Source organism: Acomys minous (genome assembly GCF_964271855.1).
Source record: "Acomys minous genome assembly, chromosome: 11".
Lineage (NCBI taxonomy): Eukaryota > Metazoa > Chordata > Mammalia > Rodentia > Muridae > Acomys > Acomys minous.
In genome coordinates, this window is record NC_140492.1 from 36190082 (window position 1) to 36205365 (window position 15284).

The 15284-nt window shown below is 42.3% G+C and overlaps 2 protein-coding genes across 8 annotated transcripts in view; one reads left to right on the forward strand and one right to left on the reverse strand.

Annotated features, from left to right (window-relative positions):
- The window catches only part of ST3GAL6 (ST3 beta-galactoside alpha-2,3-sialyltransferase 6), a 55208-nt gene extending 52992 nt beyond the window's left edge, over positions 1-2216 (forward strand). For all 6 annotated transcript variants that reach the window (XR_014783067.1, XM_084801256.1, XM_084801252.1 and 3 more), the window contains one exon: positions 765-2216. Coding sequence is in view for 5 of the 6 variants with exons in the window: in XM_084801256.1 (XP_084657382.1) it covers positions 765-851 (87 nt within the window). In the remaining variant the exon portion in view is untranslated. The remainder of the gene's footprint in view (positions 1-764) is intronic.
- Positions 2217-2500: 284 nt separating this feature from the next.
- Positions 2501-15284, reverse strand: part of DCBLD2 (discoidin, CUB and LCCL domain containing 2) — a 60895-nt gene continuing 48111 nt past the window's right edge. The window contains exons 10-17 of one of the 2 annotated variants that reach the window (XM_084801238.1): positions 14502-14652; positions 13607-13687; positions 13324-13449; positions 11001-11094; positions 8578-8627; positions 7572-7709; positions 6014-6405; positions 2501-5605 (exon numbers count right to left, since the gene is read on the reverse strand). In XM_084801238.1, the coding sequence (XP_084657364.1) occupies positions 5597-5605; positions 6014-6405; positions 7572-7709; positions 8578-8627; positions 11001-11094; positions 13324-13449; positions 13607-13687; positions 14502-14652 (1041 nt within the window). In that variant the 3' untranslated portion in view covers positions 2501-5596. Of the gene's footprint in view, positions 6406-7571; positions 7710-8577; positions 8628-11000; positions 11095-13323; positions 13450-13606; positions 13688-14501; positions 14653-15284 lie in introns of both variants that reach the window. The other variant, XM_084801237.1, reaches the window with a different exon arrangement.

Genomic DNA, 15284 nt, shown 5'->3' on the forward strand with positions numbered 1-15284 from the left:
AAGATTAAAAAAATTTTTTTTGTGGTACTGTATGATGCCAGGCAGACACTCAACTATTAAGCCTCACACCCCACTCCAGACTTGCTAGTTTTGCAGTATGAGGAACAGAACTCAGGCATTCAGGAGGCTAAGCAAATACCCTGCAACTGAGCTAACATCTCTGACCTCTTCAAACATATCTTGGGGCAGGGACTCCTTTTGTAACCCAGGCTGGCCTTCACCAATGAGTCTCCTGCTTCTCCTTGTCAATCGTATGCATTGCACAACTGTGTCAGGCTTAGATTTGTTGTTTTAAACATGGAAGCAGGAGGGTCACACAGTAAGTATGATCCCACCCAGGCTGTAAGGAATTCTGTTATGGGTGCTACTCTTTTGTTTTGTTTTGTTTTGTTTTTTGAGACAGGGTCTCTCTGTGTAGCCTTGGCTGTCCTGGACTTGTTTTGTAGACCAGGTTGGCCTCGAACTCACAGCAATATGCCTGCCTGTGCCTCCCGAGTGCTGGGGTTAAAGGCATGCGCCACCACGCCCAGCGATGCTACTCTTATATTGCACATTCTGACTTTAAGTTTTTGGTCTCTATATAGTTCACTATTACAAGTGAAATGCAGGTGGAAAGTGAGACTTAGGGGAAGCTCTTGAGCAAAATCCATGTAAATTGTTACTGACATCGGAGCTTATTGTGAGGAACTTTTGCCATGCAGATTATCTTTGATAATGTCTGGAGAGTAGGACTGATGCCAATCCTATTTCGTTTTCTTTTTCAGAATGACTATCACAATGTGACTGCCGAACAGCTTTTTTTAATGAACATTATAAAGAAAAAAATGGTAATCAACTTGACTCAGGATTGACCATATAGATTGAAAAGATGACGCTAAACAGTATTAGTTTTATTTTTGTACTGCAAAGTTTAGTTTATTTTTAAATATGTTGAACTTATCAAATAATTATGTATATTAAGTCTGTTGCTGCCTGGTGATTTATAACCACCAGCTAAATTTCTATGAATGTATTTATGAAAAACAACAAAAAACCCCTTTTAGTTAAGATATCAGGGAAACATGTAAAGTTTTGATTATGTTGTTTTTAAAACAAGCTGGTGTTTTATTTTAATGTGCCCTTCTGTAGTTCCTTCATCTGAAGAGTTCTAGGCAATTCAGTTGACTTCATTAGTTCTGATAGTCTTGTGTCATTTTGAGATGTTAAGATTTGTATTCCTGCACATGTGACTGGGAGTCAGGTGCAGAAAACTGGAACCCACTGGCTATGGAAGCCCATGGTGTTTGTAGTGGTTTAATTAAGTCCCCCTGCAATTAATTAAACCAGTAATAATCTGCTGTGTTAGGGAGGAAACCATAGCTTTATACATGCTAGACAAGCACTCTCACCCTGATGAACATCCTGACATTTTGCTTTTTTTGGGGGGGGGGGGCAGGTTCTTACTATGTAACCTAGGATGGCCTTGAACTTGGTTCTCTTGCCTCAGCTGCCCAAATTCTGGGATTACAGCTGTGTGCCACTGTGCCGTACAGCACTATTTTTTAAATAAACACACACACACACACATACACACACACACAAAAAAAACCCAAAGTTTTTTAGACAGTGACTATGTCGCTCGGGATGGCTTAGAAACCACAGTGTAGTCCAGCCTGGCCTTGTGCTCCAGGTTGAGCCTGCCTCTGCCTCCAGAATGCTGGGATTAAAGGTGTATGTCAGTTGAACTGTTCAAAAAAAGGTTATCAAGTTCAAGAATGAGAAAACTTACTTTCCCAGTTTAATGTATTCACTAAATTTAAATGTTTATTTGAAGCAAATTAGAAAAGTAAAACAATGCAAGTAAAGCCTTAAGATTTGAGTATGGGAAAAATATCCTATTTCACATGACTAATTTTAGCCTTCAATGAAGCATTTCAGCTACATGAGACGTGATGAGACAGACAAAGGCCAGCCCTGTTGGGGCAAGTTTGCCCTTTCAACTGTTAATATGCACAACCAAAGGCTCCTGGGGGTAGAGTGGCAAGGGAAAACAACAGTAGAGATGAGGGCACATTCAAATATTGTCAGACCCCTCAGCTGAGAGAAGAATGACTGTCCTTTGAACGGCAAGCATTATTGGAAGTGTTGGTGTTACTTGCAACCAATTTGCCTCCCTAAAGAGAGTATATATAAAGAGTGAAATACTAGAAAAAGAATAAATGAAATACGGAAAACCAGCTTGTAAATAGGCGGGTGACTCAGTTGCTGATTGGTTGGGATCTGATAGTGAGGCCAGCTCACTGGCAGTGTCCAGCTGGGCACCAGGTGACTATTTGTTCATAGGGTGTTTCCCTTCTACTACACAGCTGTAAGGAGCTGGGCTGCGCACAATGCACTGCGTTAGTGAGTCCGGCTTGAGCAGGGTGGAGCTGGTGCAGGGAAGGGAGGGAGCAAGAGGAGAAAAATATTGGCCATAAAATGCAACTGTTGCCAACACAGAGAAATTTGGCACTTTATAGAGTATGGTGTCAAGGTTGTTTTATTTTAATCCAAATAATCTGAGAAAGACACACATACACACACATTATATATATAATTTATTAAAAACACATTAGAATCTCACTATTTTCAACAGCCTAAATTCTAGCAACATATACAAATATTAAGTGACTACAGTACATGCCGAGGTAAGAAAAATACATTCTGGGAGAATATAACTGACACTCAAGCCATTTTCACTTCCTCTGCATCTCAATACATGTTTTATTTTTACCATTCCCAGTGCCAAAAATGAAAAATGAGAGAAACTACACACAAGTTGGACTAAATGAGAATTGGGGCCACAGTTCACCTAAACACTCTATAACCATCCAATTCCCTAGAGTTTGCAGTTTAGGGACTTCAAGTTCAACTCAAAGGTAGAATTTACAACTCTTTTTTTTTTTTTATACAGAGCCCTGTCAGTTCTCCATGGAGGATCTGGAACCTTCCAGTATCCCCCATAATCTCTGGGTTCTTTCTAGTGGTCTTGTCTGCCTTTGTTTGCTACTCTCCAGGTGATGACATAGAACCAAGGCACAGAAGCTCCCACTCCATCCCTGGCCACAGCTTTGTGGCTACACCCACTTTTAATGCTTCACCCTCGGGGGCAGGGAGAGGAGAAACCCACACAGAACACACCGTAGCTGGCCTGACTGCAGAAATTCTCTATGTGAACAGCGAGTAAAACCATTGTTCAACGGAAAGTGCAAATAGTGAGGCAAGAATTAAATAAAACTGGACTAGACCTGGCACGTTCAACAGGAACTGCTTGGATCTACAAACAGCATTTAATAAAACGCAAACCAGAATTCACAATATTTTTTTTTCTGTGCTGGTTCCAAGGATCAAGTAACAGCCAAATCAGTGTAATTTTCTGAAACCTCCAAAGGCTGTACTTGCCACACTGCTGTCTAAATTTCTATACTCATATTATTAGGAAACAAAAACCTAATAAGCCACAGTGACTTAAGTATTGAATATTTCAAGCAAAGAATTAAAAAAAATTAAGGTGTTTGGTCAAAAAGTGGTTACTTTCACATTTTACTTGATTGTCCACACGTAAGTGACTAAGAAGCTAAGATAATCTATAACACCAACACTAAAAAGGGCAAGGACAAAACCAGAAAAAAATCATTTGAATCAGGCTCAGCTCTTTATCTGCAAAGTAAAAATATATAAAAATAACCAGGTATTTCATGAAAACCATAGGAAGAGCTCAAGGACAGCACAGTGGCCACTGGAATTGAGCCTTATAATACACATCTCATAAACAATCGTGGCCTCACTTGGCTTTTGAAAAGTTCTGGGGAGAAGTCGGCCTGGGACACACAGTTAGTTACACCAGATGGCAGGCTTCTTTGGGAAAACGACTTCTTCACCTTCACAATGTCTCTTAAAGCTTCCAGCAGGTATCTGACTCAACTGAACTCTACTCTGCGTCCTAAGCATGAATAAAAATAAAACGGCAGAGGGTTTGCTTTGTCCCACCTGGGAAGGGACACCTGCGTCATGTGCTCTACACACTCTTATGTGTTTGTGTACAAGTTCAACACCTGTGCTTTGTTACCTTGAAACAAAATGTGTGCTGATTTTTCAACCAGTGAGATCGTGTCTCAAAGTCTGCAAGACAAAAGGCAAAATACAATAAAAGCAACAAAAGTCCTATGAGGAGGTGGCCGGGAACCTGCAGAACCAAACAGTTCTGTCTCTGAAGCAATACTGATGTTCTTGTCAATACTGTTTACTTCTATCCAAATTTAGTGCACGCTGGCAATACGATAACCTGGATGGCACAAGCTGAGAAAAATGCCTAGGACCTGATGGCCAAGTATACTTTAAACCTAAAATACCAATAGGTTTGTAGAGACAGGGAGCTGTGTTTACATCTGATGTGCTTCTTCAGTTATCTTGCCAGCCTACAATACCAGAAGACAGTTTCTGTACGACAGGTTAATACACTGAAATATCTAATTTACTCTACCTGAAATGTATGCAAGGCAGGTTGTGTTCAAGCAGTGGCAAGCAGGCTGCTGGGAAGAATCACATACAACTCAGGCGCCAGGGCATCTGTCAACCTGCTCTGACAGGAAGGATTGCTTAGGCCTCTTCCCAGACAGAAGGCAGAATCACAGAGACCTGAAGGATGCATGTTGCTCCTTTTTCTTTCTGTAGTGCTGGGGATTGAACCTGGGGCCTCACAATGCCCTAAACCACTAAGACATGTCCCCACCCCTTATTTTGAGATAGGATTTTCTGAGTGGTCTAAGTTAGGTCTAAACTCACTCTGTAGACCATAACCCATTGAACTTGGGGTCCTCTTGCCTCAGCCTCCCATATACTTGGGATTGCAGGCCTGAGCCAATGGGCCTGGCTCATGTTCATTTTCTTACAATGAGTTACTGAAGAAAATTAAAAAGTATTTGACTAAAATTACAAAACACCTTGGGACTCACAGAAAAATTGTGCATTTGGGCTTGTGTGTAAATAAGGCAAAGGAGGCTAAGTTTTAGTCTCCCTTTAATTTTTTCCCTAAAGTAATTCACATATTACTTCAGAATAAAGCAGAGTGACCCTTTATAGCTTTTCTGGATGGTAAGTTGCTTTTCTCCCATCTCCATGTGGAGAAGTGTACTTAAAGACAGGAAAGAATGGTTTCCTGTGACTGCCTACTGAAAAGGAGGCCGCCTGTATTTATGAACACAAGGTGGATGGAGCGAGGCCACAAAGGTCCTGGGTGGGACGAACAGAGGTGAGACCAGGTCCTGTACCATGAGGAGTTAATGCTGTCAAAAGTGTCATCAAACAAGAAGTCAGTCACCCAGCTCACTGCAAGGCAGTGTACTCTAAGTGCGCACTGCTCTAGGGAAATAGAGACGTACACGGCGGTCGCTAGAACAATGCTTATCGATCACTGTTGTGAGGAAAAGAAGAATGCCGACAGTAACGCAGGATTCAAAGAGGAAGAAAGCGTGATAGTACCCACCTTTCACGAAGGGAGAATTTCAAGCCATTCGGTATTTCAAGAACAGTACCACGCAGTATTGCCAGCAAGGCTTACATAACCATCTCAAGTTCATTAGTGTAACTGCAGCATGGTAATAAATACTGAGTGATTTTCAGTTTCTTTGAAGTGCATTATAGGGAGCCTTTTCTGTATTAAAAATAGTGTTTTACAGTAGTAACCAACAGGATGCTTGAAATGTAACAGGCAAGCAGTAACTGTGCCACACAGCAACACCTTTAAAGCAAGATGGCAAGATAAGTAGTTCCTTGTACCTGGATCACCACAGTCCCCTAACCACTTCCGTGACAGATACGATTCTACGATTACTACCACTAAGAATTAAAAAGCCATGTGCTTTAAATGGATGCTTTGTAAAAAAAAAAAAAAAAGGAAAAAAAAAAAGCAGCACCACCTTCAAAGGATTTCTTTAAAAGCATCAAATTTCTCATCCCTTCCTGCTCCTGATACTTCCTGGGTGCTCTGCGGTACCTGGTAGACCAGTTCCTCTGGAGCAGCTGCTGGCTTCCCACCTTTCGGGGTGTCGTACTGAGCCTGACCCGAGGAGCAGCTGTCAGTCCTGGAGAGAAGTGTGTTGTAAGTTCCCACTAAAGCGGGAGGTTGGGTCCCTGCAGTTCTGAAAGTGGATGTGGAGGGCACACCAACTGAGGCTGTGGGGCGCCCCGACATGTCCAAGATGATCGGGGTTGCATACTCAGGCCCCGTTATGGGCAGCGGTTCAGCGTAGGCATGGTACACCTCCTGCACTGTGGAGTTGTAAGCATCTGGGTCCGCATAGCCTGCTGCTTTCCCTTCCTCAGGCTTAAAGGTCGATCTCTGATGGAGTGTGCCAACAATTCCTCCCACGAGGGGCTGTGCATATTCTATGGGACAGAGATGACATACTTTAAGGTGGCAGCTACAGGTTGCACAAAAACAAACATTTCACCGTGGCACTTTTGTCTTTATCAATGTAAAGCTATAGAATTCCCACCCAGAGGGACCAGTACCTCACAGTAGTAACCTGACATGCCAAAAAGCCTCCCTCATATATTTCTGCATGTTCTTTAGATTTACAAGCGTACCCAAATGGAATGAAGTATTTCATTCACGGAGTAAGTATTAGTCTTGGGAAACATTACCTGGTTTCCCTTTGGAACTGTCAGGAAATGGTGAGACGGCCATGCAGTAGGGCAGCAGGATGCCATGGCCAGGCTCTTTCAGACTTTCCTGGTCTTTTATTGTCTTGTGTACTGACATTCATGTACACGTGGAGGCCAGAGGTCAACACTGTGCATTGTTTCTCAAGAGCTGTTTACCTTGTTTCTTTCTTTCTTTTTAAATATATTTTATTAATTTATTCATATTATATCTCAATGGTTATCCCATCCCTTATATCCTCCCATTCCTCCCTCCCTCCCATTTCCCCTTACTCTCTTCCCCTATGATTGTGACTGATGGGGACCTCTTCCCCCTATATATGCTCAGAGCGTATCAAGTCTCTTCTTGGTAGCCTGCTATCCTTCCTCTGAGTGCCACCAGACCTTGTTCCTTGAGACAGTGTCTCTCACCTATTTATTGGACAAGCAATCTCCAAGCTGATGGACAGAATGCCCAGTGTCTTTAGAAAGGAATGCTTCAGTTTCATGAACAGAACACGCAGGCAGAAACTGATTCGTCTCCAGGTCATTTTTTTCAAAAAGTTTTCAGAACATAGTTTATCTTAAAAAGAATTTTTTTTTTATAGGTATGAATGTTTGCCTACATACATGTCTGTGGACTGTGTGTGGGCTTGGTGCCTGCAGAGGACAGAAGAGGGCAGCTCCTCACCCAGAACTAGAGGTGCAGGTGGCTGTGAGCAGCAGCCTTGTGGGTGTTGGGAATGGAACTCATGTCCTCTCCAAGAGCCACCAGTGCCAGGCCATCTCCCCAGCCCCAGAACATAGATTATCTTCAACATACAAAACCGGTCAAAGAGACAGTAGATGCTGAAGTGTTTGGGACACAGTGTTCCCCCTCCTGCCTGGCACTGAGGGCTGCGCAGTCTTACCTGCAGAATCAGCTTGCAGCACTGTGGTGACTTCCCTCGCACTCAGGTGACTGACTTCACTATTGCTGTAGCGGACTGGCGTCTCCTCATGTTCCACTGACTTGGCTGGGAGGAACTGCTTCACGCCTTTCCACCAACCTTCATGGTGATCGTGAGGCAGGGACACGCGTTACTTACACACAGAGAACTAGTCTACAGAAACCAGCCTTCATGTGCAAGGTGACTTTGCGCTGAGAGAATGTCCAGCGCAAAGCAGCACACGGTACAAGTTTCTACCTAATGCACATGTGGAAACAAGTCACCACAGCTACATGTCAGGGTCTCCCCAGAGTTTTAAGAAGGTTTTCTAAACTCCAACATTTTTAGCCCCGCCTGGGCTGCACTGTTGAGCCACTGGCCCACTATACTCTGTCATGGCACTGACCTCTTCTCTAGCTGTGAGACTAGGAAGGGAACATTCAGCAATTCAAATGACCAAGGGCCTCATAGGTTCTCAGTGATCACCATGGCAGAGTCACATACATACGCGGTTACTGGGACTTGGACTCTAGTCCTTGTTTCTTAATCAGCGTTTACACAGACCACATGGACGGTTGGTCCCAACTTTGCAGAGGAAAAGATAGTGTGTTGCAAGAAATTTACCCTCTACTTTTAATTACCTATGAATCAGATAGTGGAGCATGCTAATTTTTTTTCTTAAAAGATTTATTCATTTTTATTTTATGTGCAATGGTGTTTTGTATTCATGTGTGTCTGTGTGAGTGTCAGAGCCCCTGGAACTGGAATTACAGAGTTGTGAGCTGCCATATGGTTACTGGGAATTGAACCCAGATCCTCTTGAAGAGCAGCCATTCCTCCTTACCCAGGAAAGGATGTTAATTTCTCTCTGAGGAATCCCTAAGGACCAGACAGCATCTTTTGTCCTCCACTATACTTCTCTCTGACTGAAAGAGCTTCTGACAGAGCTTCTCTCTGACTGAAAAGAGAAGCTAAATCCACAAGTTACCTGCCCGGTCCCAGCGGGGTAAATCATAGGTGCCTTCAGTTTTTTTCTTCCTGAAAATAAAAGTTAGACAACAGTGAATGGTCTAGTAAAAATCTCCCAAAAGGCAGCATGAACACCAGTTAATAACCAGTCAGGAGCATGTGGTCCTTTGGCACAGAAGTTCTGAGCCTCTCATACTCCTACTTATATAAATGTCCTCGCCCCTACTGTCCCAGCAAACAACACTGCTAGCACTGCAGTGACAGGCGGTGGAGGGGAGAGAATGCTTCTCCAGGCCTGGAGAGCCCTACAGCATCTGTGAGGAAGATGGGTGCAGTGAACAAGGTTAGTCCCAGTTCCCTCCCTCTCAGAATTCTGATTCGTCCTCCCAGGAGAAACTGCTCTCTGTTAAGAACTATTTGCTCAGAGTCTTTTACAAAAGGAAACCAGCAGTGAAAGGGCATTTCCTGATACAATAGGTGCTAGTCTCACTGGGGCTGGTGAGATGGGTCCACAGGTAAAGGGTCTTGCCACGAAGCCCGAGAGCCTGAGTCTGATCCCTGGAACTCACCAGCTCCCACAAGCTGCCAAGCTGTCCTCTAACCTCCATGGTAGTACCTATACTCATAGTGTATAAATGTAAAGATGAAGACAGATGACATCCAACCAGGCGGAGGAGAGGTGGTCCTGGAGTTCCACCCATCTGAGGAGCTATTACTAATTAATACCAACACCTAAAGAGGGAGAAGTAATTAGTTTTCCTCAAGGGCATGGTTCTTGCAGGCCCCGGGCCAGATTCCAGTGGATGGCCACTCACCCGAGAGTATATAACCACTGATTAAGTTAGGTGGGGATGGAGTGGGGTATCTCTGAAAGGAGTTTGGGTGGGGGTGAGTATGATCAATATATAGTTATGCAATTCTTAGTTAATAAAAATATATGTAAGAAACAACAAAAAGGAATTACTATTTACTCGGAGCCTTTTACATAGAAAAGTTAGCAAATGGAAGGTCACTGATAGAAACACGCAAACTCAATCTAACTAAAGTTAGTGTTTACAGCCTATCAAGAAAGATCCTGCTTTACAAATGAGGGTACACAGAGCTGTATGCTTTTTTTTTTTTTAATAAGCTCACAGGTGTGCCTTTCATAAAGAGCTCAAGCCATTTGCCTGCTAGGATGCACAGATCATCTGGCTGTTAGAGTCTAGCACATGGGTCAACACTCGGCATAAGGTGGCAGTCAAGTCTTCAGACACAGTACTTGTTGAACAGTGAACAAATGAAGTCACCTTTGTCTGTCAAAGTTGTCCCTCCAGCTGGGATCTCAACTCACAACACTGAGACTTCAAAAGGCAGAAATCTCACACTGCCCCTGACTATTGCTGCCTCTTCCTTCATATACGACTAGTCATGCGTCCTTCTGGCACGACTGTAAAACACGTGCCTTTTGTAGAGCCATGCTGCTGTACTCTGTCTTACTAAACTGTTTCCAAACTATTCTCTGGACCCATACTTAACAAATCCTGTCACTTTTTATACTCACCCGATAACACAAACAGTCTGCTTAGCACTCAATAGTTTTCTAATCTATAGAACCTAAATTTCTCTTTCCCAGAAAGCCCTTCCTAATCCAAGCTCACAATGCATCTCCATGGTCATGTCTGTATGGCCCCATACCAGGCCCAAAGGAGGGGTCTCCATGTTTATTCTGACTACAGGGCTCCCGCCATCTTTAGAAGCAATCCTTGTTTGGGTTAGTCTTTACTGTGATAGACTCAGATGTTGCAATCCTAACCCCACAAGATGTGGTGTTGGGAAATGGGGTTCTAGGGAGGGATCAGGCCATGGTTCCATTGATGGGACAAGTACCCCAATAAGAGGCCAGAGGGAGCTGCTTGTTCACTCTCCACTCTCTGAGCCACAAAGGGGTCTCTTGCTAGTCACTCATCTGCCAGCACCCGATGCTCCAGTTCTCAGCCTCCAAACCACCTGTTTTATGATATTTTCTTCTGGTAAAAAATACCAATGCCTCTACTCTCTTCTATCTGGGGGACATGATGCTGATCCTCCCAAAAAGAAGATATCAGGTTAAGTCTCAAGGTCCTCCCAGGTCCTTCATGTACATGATGTTCACGAGTGTTTGGTTTTTTGGTCAGTAACCCTGTTAAACATGTTAGAGAAATTAGTCAGTCTACTTTTCTCAGTATTATCAACACCTATATTGTGATGTATGGATCCTAATCTACAATGCAGACCTTTTCATTAGAGCTCTCAGCAACTATCTATGAAGCTGAAGGAGAAATCTGATTTTATTCTAGTAACTATCCTAACAGGTCAACTATACTGTATTTCCATTATTTTATATATTTAGGTTGTTTCCCATCACTACCCAACCCCCGACCCCCACCCCACTCAATCATGTTAAGCAAGCTTGGTACTGACCTGTTTCTCCAATGCCAAGCACACACTAAAATGAGGATAAGTGTGGTGAGAGCCATGACCAGCACAGGAACAAGAACAGCAGCCAGGGCGACATCTGAAGCAAAGAAACAGAACAACCGCATCAACAGAAAAGCAGACATCATGAAGGAAAAGACAGAGAAGTTGAACCCGACTAGCATAACTCAACACTTTCTATCTTAAGAATATTCTCACGGGAGTATTTGGAAGGTTGGCAGCACGCATCTGACCACCTGACATGGCTTTCTCCATGAAGTTACATGTACGAGGAGGAGATTAAAGTAAAATCCTGACCAAGGCCAGGAAGCACTCAGAAATCAGAAAAATAAATATGCCTTTTCCTCATGTATTTCTTTTTTAACATCTGGAGGGAACAGGTTTACATGGCCAGTTTGATTAAATCCTAGTCATTAAGACAACTGCCTAGCCTCAGGAGCTATGAAACATGAAGTCTTGAATTCAGTCTCCAGAATCCATGTTAATTAAACACACAAAAAGCCAAGAGTGTAGACATGTAATCCCAGTGTGGTGGAGGCATGGGACAGGCAGACATGGGATGCTCACTGGCCAGCTAACATAGCTTGGTTGGCAAGAGCCAGGCAGAGTGGTAGACGGTACGTGAGGAACACATCTGAGGTTGTCCTCTGGTCTCCATATGTAAACACAAACAATTCAGCTTAGAATTGAAAACAAACAAACAAACAAACAAAAACCCCAAAACAAACCCCACTGTAGGTCTACACACTACTACCCTGAAGCTGGGGTTGGTTCCTGGGATATGCTCACCTCTATTTGCTCTGAGAATTCTTGTTTTTCTCTAGCTTTTTCTATACCACCAGGAAGATGAAGAGAAGAAAGAAGCTCATGTGCAGAAAGCGGGGGCGTGGGGGGATTATCTGAATTTATGCAAACTTTCAGAAAATGAAAGCAGTTATTCAATCTAGAGGAGGAGGGAGCCACTGCGGATGACGTGGCCTCCTTGAGTGGCAGGAGAGTAGCGACTGGGGACCACAGAAGACTGGAAGCCTTCCCCACTGGGTTTCATTACGAGCAGGGAACGTGTGAGAAAAGCCTGTCAAATATAAATGGGAGTGTGGGCGCAGTTAACAGTCCTACAGAGAGCTCTATACACCTTGTGGCCCAAGAGTTTTGGGGCTTCCCTTCAGCTCACTAACCCCACTTCTACCCCTGAAGTGCTGTTTTCTTTATACTGTCTCTATTTCATTTCTAACCACGTGTCCCTGGTCTAACCCTTCTGTGTGGGGATGTGAGTCAGTCCAGTACCCTCTGAACCCAGAGCCTTAGCCTGGTGCACCTTTTTTTTTTCTCTCATTTCCGGATGTTCTATGCATGCTCTAAACCCCACCACACCCCTAGTCGCTAAGGCCCTCCTCTTCCTCTCCATCTTAGCTTGCCAGCTTTCTCTTTCTCTCTTCTCCACCTCCTGACCCTGAAGCTGTGAAGGTTTACAGCTTGCCTGCCCTGCTGTTTCCTTCTCATGCTGCGAGAAACCATACTAAAGCTTCGCTCTCTTATTAATGAGGCAGGAACCAGGCTTTCCTAGGAACCCTTCTCCATACTTGGCTGAAAATGAGCATTTTGGTTTTTTGTTTGTTTGTTTTGTTTTTATTTCATGTTAGCAGTGATTGGCATTTTCCCAAGACACTGGCACTTTATTTTCTGAATGTAATTGAAATTATTTTCAACAAGTAGAACTGGAATGGTTTGCACAATTTAACACTGTACTTATCACTGTGATACAATTTAGAAGTAACTAATGTTTGAATGAATAATAATAATAATAATAATAAAAAGAAATAAGATTACAAATGTGTAGAAAGCAGAGGGTAGTTAAAAAGTGAGAATGTTAATTGAAGTGTTTTTTTTTTTCTTTTTAAGTTTTCGGTTTTTTGCTCTCCTCTACCAATTCTCCCCTTTAGTAAATTATCACATAACGTAGGTTAAAAAAAGCTAGTTTGCTGCTGTGGCTTAACAATTTCTAGAAGTGATGCATTTCTCGAGATTCATGTGTTTACGTAGCTGATGGGGACGCTAAGAAGAGGCCTACAGAACAGCCCAGCACAACAGTTAAGCATCAAGCCTACGTGAATGAGAGAACACACTTAGGTACCTGCAGGCTTTTCTCTAAGGAAAGAAGTTCTACTTATGTATTTATTTATTTATTTTGAACGTGCTGGAAAAATATAGATAACGTAAGTGAGCTGGAAAGCCTGAGATGAAAACAAGACCCCCACCTCCCCCCCCCCACCAGTTAACACTACTCATCTGTGCCCGGTCTGCCTACCTTTGGTTACATTGGGAGTTACTGTCGTATTTTTTATATCAGGAGTAGCAGTTGTTTGTGCTGTCTGTGCAGGAAGTTCATTCCTACTTCGTGGTTGGAGTGCTTGATTAAATTTAGGGGCACGACCTTGAGAAAAGGTTGAAGAAATCTTTATTTATTTGTAATCATTAGCAAGTTGATTAAGGAAAGTCAAGTTTTATAATGTTTTCAATATATTCATAGTACATTATATCATAAGTCCAGAGCATAACAAATGTTCATATTAATGCAGGCATATCTTTACCTAGTTTGGGGTGAGTTGTAGTGTTTTTGAGGTTGTTGCTGTTCCGAGGTGGTGGCGGCTGAGTAAGCTTTGGCAGACGACCTTAAAAAATGGTTTAGAAATATTTATACATTTTGCTTTAAAAAAAAAGTAAAATCATAGTTTAAAAAACGAATATTAAATGTTCAACATTTCATAAGTTGCTTAATTCTCCAGAGCCATATTAAACCTCAGAATCCAGATGGATAACTATACTTTGCATTACATGCAGAAAAACTAAGATTTTCCAGCTTTTAAACAATTAAATCATTAACAGATAATCTTAGAAGAATATTGGGGCATCAGAATGCTGTTTAATTCTATAAGTACAATTTGATATATGCCATATTCAGTGCATTTAGTAGGTAAGTATGGAAAGCCAACTATCCAGGTACAGTGACAGTTTTGTGGGATATAATAACATTAAAAGTGATATAGAATAGTGAGAGAATTTATTCCAGTTTTTAATTAATTGAAAATAAGTTACTCAAGCTAAGGTTGCTGCTCTAATCTTCAGTGCATATATCTCAATACGCAAACCCAATTACAAGCCTTTAATTGCAAAATACTGTCTCACAATGACGCTGCCTTTTCATTTGTGTTTTGAAACCATCCTGATGGCTAAGTTTTTAACAGGAAAACAAACGAGCAATTCCTACTAGAGAGAGGACTTTGAAAGATTGTAAATACAAAGGAATGCTATCTACCTAAGCAACAGAGATGACCATTACCCTGATCTGATCATTATATCTGCATACATGTACTGAAATGTCACAGTATCTCAGAAGTGAATGTGATCACTGTGCGGCGTGTCGGTTACGCAGGGAATTTAACAGGGAAACAGTGCAGACCACTGCTGCCCATACTGACTCTTTACCTTTGAGAGTAAACTGACATCCGAGCAGTTCCACTTTCATGGCAATTTTCTGTTGCCACTGGACAGGGTTCACTCTAATGAAACGTGCAATAATTGGTGGCAAAAAGTTATTACGAACATCCTTGTGATAATCTTTGTTTCCTTGAAATATCTTTAAAAAATAACAAAAATTGGTATTTTACATCAAGAGAGACCAGAACTGGACTGCTCCACTTAAGCATGTTCAACAACATCTGCAGAGTACGACAACAGAACAGACTTCTCAGAAAATGACTCCGGTACAATTTGGAAAAACAACTATTAAGAAGCTGCACATTTTATATCGAAGCTTGTATGAAGGAAACACTAACTATAAAAATGCTTTCTGGATGGTGTAAGAGCTGCACAGGAGCACTGAGCTGGCAGTTTGTGAGAAGTTTCAATTGCAGTGACACCGTTTCATTGATCAATAGTTATCACCCCGGCCCCCCTGGAAATAACAATTATTTAAACATATAGATTTTATTTTTGAAGTGAAAATGAGCTGACCACACAAGGGGCTGGTGAAAATGCTTTGCTCAAGTACATTTTAAAATTGTTTTTTCAATAAGCTGGGTGTGAACCAGAGTAGCAAATGCGAGGAGGCCTCTACCTCCACCTGCTGGACCAACTGCATCATGGCATGCCCCACACCACACCACAAGCCTCGTTGTTTTTTGTTGTTGTTGTTGTTTTGTTTTTTAATCACTTGTGGCTTATGTGAAGCAGCAATAACCCTCAAACACTGTTTCATGTTTGATATAA